The sequence below is a fragment of the Telopea speciosissima genome, chromosome 5 (genome assembly GCF_018873765.1).
Source record: "Telopea speciosissima isolate NSW1024214 ecotype Mountain lineage chromosome 5, Tspe_v1, whole genome shotgun sequence".
Lineage (NCBI taxonomy): Eukaryota > Viridiplantae > Streptophyta > Magnoliopsida > Proteales > Proteaceae > Telopea > Telopea speciosissima.
Window position 1 is genome coordinate 36748533 of NC_057920.1, and position 6525 is coordinate 36755057.

Sequence of the window (6525 nt, forward strand, 5' to 3'; positions counted from 1 at the left end):
CGTAGCCTTGGTATTTCTCAATAAAATCAGTCATTCTGTAGCAGCTCCTTGCAGAGAACTTCACTGGACCGCTCGCTGCTCTAGATGATACAAATGCATACAATGTAAATGTCTGGCAAAGAAAACTGATTCTAGTTAAGTTAGTATAACTTAAATAACCAATATGTTGGAATGTCAAGTACAATCTTGTCAATCTCAATCAGAATCGGATAGCGCTTGCAGATGTCAATAGGTGTAGTTCAGATGATAAATTATAGTGTGAAAGTAATCTATAATTGGTGAAGTTGAAACCACAAGGCAAGATTCCTGTATGGTCCACACCTTAAATCCTAAGCTTCTCAAGTGAGATAAGGAAGAAGAAGCAGATGTGGCATTGACCAAGCCAATTGATGTATCTCTACTCTTGTTGGTGATAAAACTCCCAAGCACTCACACGCGGGGTTACACTCGTAGTGCGAATAATGCGGGGGTGCCAGAACCTTTGCGCAGGTTCAAATGAGGCCGAAAACAACCTAATCTGACCAGACTAGTAGGTTTCCCTCTTGCCTGAGTAGCTCTAAGGTCTTTTGGATTAAGCCAACGATTACAGACTACAGCCCGAAATGCCACAGATCTTAGAATAATCAAAAAGCAACTTGAGACAAAATGGAAATTATATCAATCAATCATACCAGATACAAGTGTGGGCTCTGCGAGTTCACTCTTGCGGCTCCTAGTATGTGACTGTACATCTCTTTGATCTCATTTGATAACAAGCACCAATAAAGAAATGCAACAAACAAAGCAATAAACAAATAGAGTAAACGAAATAAAGAAGTGTGCTGGTTGTCAGATGTTTGTGTGTCCTTCGCACGGATAAGCCTTCCTCCTTATATAGATAAACCTCGGAAGTTATCAGCTTGTTCAGCCGTTCCTTTCAAAACCACTCCATTCGGCCCATCTCATTTGAGCTCCAATCACAGGCTGCCACGCAGGCCATCAACCCTTGCTCTCACTCCAATTGCTGCAGCAGTGGCAGGCCCCACCAATATTGCCATCACCCTCGTTCCTTGTGAGACGCAGACCTGTGCCTGGCGCTGCTTGCACCTTAGCCACGTGGGCCACCCTCTAACCGCCAGGGCGCAGCCACGTCTCTGCACTTCTCTTACGACTTTGGCACCACGCTGATGGCCCGCTCCTGGTCCTTGCCTGGCCCAACCAAACCAGACCCAGGCGGTTTGGGCCGCAAACAATGCCCCTCACAACCTCCCTGAGCGGCGCCATGCGGCCCAAGCTTTGGGAGGTTGTGGCCGAAACGCTGGTCACCTTCAGCTGTCTTGCCCCGCGAAAACCCTTTTTTCGCTTCGTCTTCTCAGGCCGTTAGGGTTTTGAATTCAAACCCTGGTGCCATAATGATGGCACAACTTCCAGCTCCCATTTAAACCCTCACTGGTTTTTGAGAGTTCAACGAACTCTCCTTCTCTTCTCTCTTCCGTTCCGCTCGTCGTGTCGTCTTCTACCATTGAGCCTTCGCCCTTCTCTGTCGGAAGTACCACTCCTCACCGTCTGCTTTCCTTTTGTTTACCATGGCCCGTAAACCCGCAGCTCCGTCAACGACAGAAGAAGTGGAAAGCCTCCTGACGTAGAAGTGCTCGCTCCTTCCTAGCTCTGCCCAGCCTGAGGTCCTGATCCCTTGCCCAGAATCTTCCATCTACGCACTAGGCCCTGTGTTCACTTCTCGCCCTGCCAATGTATCGAATTTCCCCAATTACGAGCGGGAGCGATTACTCCTCCAAAACCCTACCCCCTTGTAGCTCAAGGAGAAGGCCTTCGCGCGACTCTGGCCTCACTTTCTCCCGGACTGGAAGACTTGGGTTGACCGGGTGGCCTGTGATCGCCCTGACTTATTGACCAGCCTTGGCGTCCTCCACGCCCTACAACTTTCGACTACTCCGGTCCCTCCCGATCGTCCTTTGCTCATGGCCGCCCTTCAGTTTTGGTCGCGGTCATCTAACACCTTCCATTTTCGATTTGGCATGGCAGGCCCTACCCTCTTGGATGTTGGCGCCCTGACCGGCCTGAAGGCCAAAGGGGAGGAATTCAATGGTTCGTCGGTAGGTCAGACCGACGCCCATGGCAACGAGGTTGAACAGGGCCTAGAGTTCTCCAAGCTAGCCAGTTACAGCTACTACCTGTGCACCTTCCGTCAAACTCGCGGCTCTGTCTCAGCCCGAGAACTCATAGCCTTCTTCCTCTTCTGGATATGCCGCTATGTGGCCTGCATTTGTTCCAACAAAATTTTGAAGACTTACCTTCGCCTTGCCAACGACTTGGCGCGAGGCCGAGCGATCGATCTGGCCTCCTTTGCCTTGGCCTCCCTTTTTCGGGACTGCCACGACATTACAGAGTCCGATTTTGACTACGGCGGCGGCCCATTTTGGCTACTCCAAATGTGGCTTCGGGCCTACTTCATCGGCCTGTATGCTGTGCCATCACCTCTCCCGATCTGCTCCGTGGCCGGGTACCTGTATGCTTCTTCCCCTTCTCACGATCTGAAGTCCCTCCAAGAGTATTACCAGTTCTTTTCTTCCTTTAAGCCTGACCCTAGTGGTAGTTTCTTCCTTCCCTTCGAGTCATGGGACGCTATCCCTGAATGGCTCTCTCTGGCCATGGACTGTCCTCCATCGACCGAGGTCCTGTGGGCCAGGTTCCTAGTCTGCCGAGACCTGCATATCGGCGCTACCCTTGAACCGTCCGGCAACAATACCTGTGGGTTTGAACTGTACAATCCCCACTTCTGCGCCCGATAATTCGGTCTGCGCCAGATGATCCCCTGTCCCAACTTCTATTCAGTTACGGACTGTGACTTTGAAAGAGTAGTCTACTCACAGGTGGCCGTCCTCCTCCATGCCTCGGTCTTGAATGCCCTGGTCCTCTCCAAGTTTGATCTGCAGTACTTCCTTCCGGAGCTCACAGCGACTGAGGACTTCATAGCCTGGTGGGGTGAGTACTTCGCCTCTCTATCTCCATTCCGGTCTTGCTCCAAAGGTAGCAAACACCCTCCCTCAACCTCGGGCGCTGCCAGTCATTAGTCAACCTGTTCAAAGAGAAAGAAGGCGACGGTCTCCCAACCAGCCGCTGGTAAGCATCGCGCTTGGTCTTTCTTTGTTGTCCCTATCCGTCTTTGGACTGACTCCTTCTATGGCTGCAGCTAAATCTTCAGGCCGACCAACTACTTCGGCCCAGTCAGCGCGAAGTAATGACGGCGACACTGAAGTGTCTGACGATGAAGAAGATCTCCCACCAGTTAGCAAGAAATCCAAGAGTCTCAGCCCGGCGAAAGCCTTTCCTCTCCGGGCTGCCCTTCCTAGCATGTTTTCGTGTGGTCCGGCTGTAAGTACCGGGCCTATCAGCTCAGTTGCACCTCCTCTGGCTGCCTCCCTCTCTGTAAAAGACCGGACACGGTCATGCCAGGCTATGTCATGCCAGACTGCCCAGGTTGTCGTTACCAGCTCCTCAACTTCTGGGTCTGCTTCTTCTCCCCACCCTGAATCAGAGGGTAGCTCTGAGGACAAAGCAGAAGAAGAAGAAGAGGACAACAATGGTGATGCCCCCGGCGGTCAAGGAGACCGATCCTAGCGGGTCAAAGACCTCGATACACGATCAGAAGCCTCCGTCCTCTCCAGACCGTGCTGTTCCTGAAGTGACCCCTATGGTATGGTTTCTTAACTTCACCGCTCCTTCTTATGCTCCGCTGACGCTAAACCTTCCTTTCTCCTCAGATCGTCGGCCTTGAGGCACTTCTGGCCGAATTGAGTTCTTCCGAGGATGGCAAAGATCCAAGCGATGCCTCGGGCTCTAGCTCCATCCCTGCACAAGTGACCAAGGCGAAAATGCTCTTACAGTCCTTCTTCCAATCCCCTTTTTGTGAGGCCGTGGGTGCTGGCAATTTGACGTCCATTGCCGAGGCCCTTCGGATGCTGCTGTCCCTACCAGATCTCTCGGCCCTAGCAAAAGAGTGGCTGGACGGGGCCGTTGCATTCATGTTTGATGTGATTACCTCAGCACCTCTTGCTCTTCTGAACGTTCAGCGCTTCAAGGCCCTTCTTAAGGAGACCGACACCATGGATGAGCACTTTCGGAAGCTGTGAGGCGACCTAAAGAAAGTGCTGGATGAAGTGAAAGCAGGACAAGATCGACTGGCCCAGATAGACCGGGATATTTTGGACCTGGAAGTTCAGCTTGCTATGCTCCGGTCCCAGAGGACCGCCCTGAGCCAGGACAACAGAGCGAAGCTGATTGGTTCTCAGACCCTATCAACGGATGCATCCACCGCCAAGGTCCAAGTTAAAGAGCTGAAGTTACTGAGGCCGAGCCGTGAGACCAGCCTGGCCGTTGCTAAAGAATGCCTGGCCGTGATGGAAAAGAAGAGTGTGTTGCGAGAAACCACCCCCCAAGACTTTTTAAAGTAGGCCTGCGTGCCTTCCCTTCCCCTGCCAAGAGAACAATGATACTTTGTTTTGCCCTTTGTCTTTTGTTTGTTTGGCCTACTCAGGCCATGTTTAAACTTCTCATAAGAGTAAAGCCTGCTTTTCTTCGACTCGCGGCCTCACCCCTTGTGGTGCGACTTCCCTGTCCTGCTCACCCTAAATCCCAGATCGTAGGATGGAAAGTTTTAAGGAACTTGCCGTTGATAGGCCTGATCTGGATACATCCTTCCAAATCGCGCAGCCTGTAGACCCCTCCCCGGAGCACCTGGCAGACCGTAAAAGGTCCTTCCCATGTTCGTCCCCGTCTTGGAAGTGCTTTGGGCATATCCTTTTGTTGTTGATAGCTGCAACCTTCCTCTTCTGAACCTGCATCTTGTCCAGTGCGGCCAAGCGCTCCTCTTCTAGGTCATCGAGCTCGGCCATCATTGCCTCACTATAGGCTGTTGGCGTGAGTCCCTATTGGAATGCTACCCGTGCTGACCTGACGCTAACCTCAACAGGTAGCACTGCGTCATGATCGTATGTCAACGCAAAGGGCATAGTGGCCGTGCTAGTCTGCTGTGACATCCTGAATGCCCACAAAACCTCAGAAAGGAAATCGGCCCATCTTCGTGGGTTGTCATCCACAACCTTGGCTAAACACCCCTTGAGAATCTTATTACTTGCCTCGGCCTGACCGTTGCCTTGTGCGTAATATGGGGTGGAATGGGTGAAGGTTATCCCTAATTCCACTGCAAACGCCACCACCTCTTCCCCAACAAAAACGCTTCTATTGTCATACGTAATGGTCTCTGGTAACCCAAACCTATGAATGATGTGGCTTTTGAGGAATTGGATGACTTCGGCCTGACTGACGCCCTTCATTGGTACGGCCTCAACCCACTTGATGAAATAGTCCGTGGCCACGATAATGAAGCAATGCCCCCGCATCGTGGGCGGGGTAATCTCCCCTATGAGGTCCATTGCCCAACCCCTGAATGGCCACGGCTTAACCACAGGGTTGAATTCTATCGCTGGCAACCGCTGCACTGGCCCATGAGTCTGACACGCCCAACACCCCTTAGCGTATTTGACGCAGTCGGTAGTCATGGTTGGCCGATAATACCCATGACGTCGGATCAACCATCTCATCTTTGGCTCGGCTTGGTGCGCTCCGCAGATGCCCTCGCGCATTTCGGCCATGACCAGCGTTGCCTCATTCAGGCTGACCCTTAAGCAACAAGTCATGTTTCCCCTTTTTATAAAGGTCTTCCACAATCAGCACGTACCCCGTCGCCCTATCTCTGATCCTTCGGTCAAACCCTGGCCCGGGGTTGCTCAAGTACTCGACGATCGGCGTTCGCCAGTCAGGCTGCATATCCTCGACGTGGTTGACCTCTAAGTAGCTGCCATCATGGACCGCAGACCGTGTCTGCCTTTTGATGACGATCGTCTTCTCTGCGCTGCCTTCTGGTAGACCGATGCCAGACGTCGCCTGTGCCAACCCGTTCGTGGCCTGATTCCTTGATCGTGGGATGTGGCGTACCCCTACGACCTAGAATCCTTCGACTAGCTTCTTGGCCTGCGCAAGGTAGCCCACCAAGTGTTTGCTCTCACACTGATACTCCCCGGCCAGCTGCTTAATTACTAGCTGCGAGTCTTCAACGATTTCCACAGTGTCGGCCTTAAGGCCCTAAAGCAGGCCCAACCCCAGTATGAGAGCTTTATATTCGGCGTGATTGTTCGAACAAGGGAAGTTGAGCCGAAGGCAACCTGAGTCTCCGTTCCTTCTGGTGACCGTAGGACAACTCTTGCCCCGGCCGCCCGCTCAGTCTTGGACCCATTGAAGAAAAGCTTCCATGGCGTCAAGCCAAGGAGGGAGACCTCCATTACTTCCCTTTCGGCCTTGATGGGTGGGTGATCTGCCAGAAAATCTGCAAGTGCCTGCCCCTTGACTTCTTTCTGGGGCACATATTGGAGGGCGAACTCCGTCAGTGCGAGAGTCCATTTTCCCACCCTCCCCCTAGAAATTGGGCGTGTGAGTATATACTTGATGACGTCGGTCTAGCAAACCACG

General features: G+C 52.4%; 1 protein-coding gene across 1 annotated transcript; it reads right to left on the minus strand.

Annotated features, from left to right (window-relative positions):
* Positions 1 to 4925: 4925 nt before the first annotated feature.
* On the minus strand, positions 4926 to 5696 carry LOC122662961. The gene has a single exon (XM_043858670.1). It carries the CDS (start codon positions 5694 to 5696, stop codon positions 4926 to 4928), a length of 771 nt encoding a protein of 256 aa, XP_043714605.1.
* Between the last annotated feature and the right edge of the window lie 829 nt (positions 5697 to 6525).

Coding starts and splice junctions, on each gene's coding strand:
- LOC122662961 (XM_043858670.1), bottom strand. CDS start 5,696: ATGACTTGTTGCTTAAGGGTCAGCCTGAATGAGGCAACGCTGGTCATG.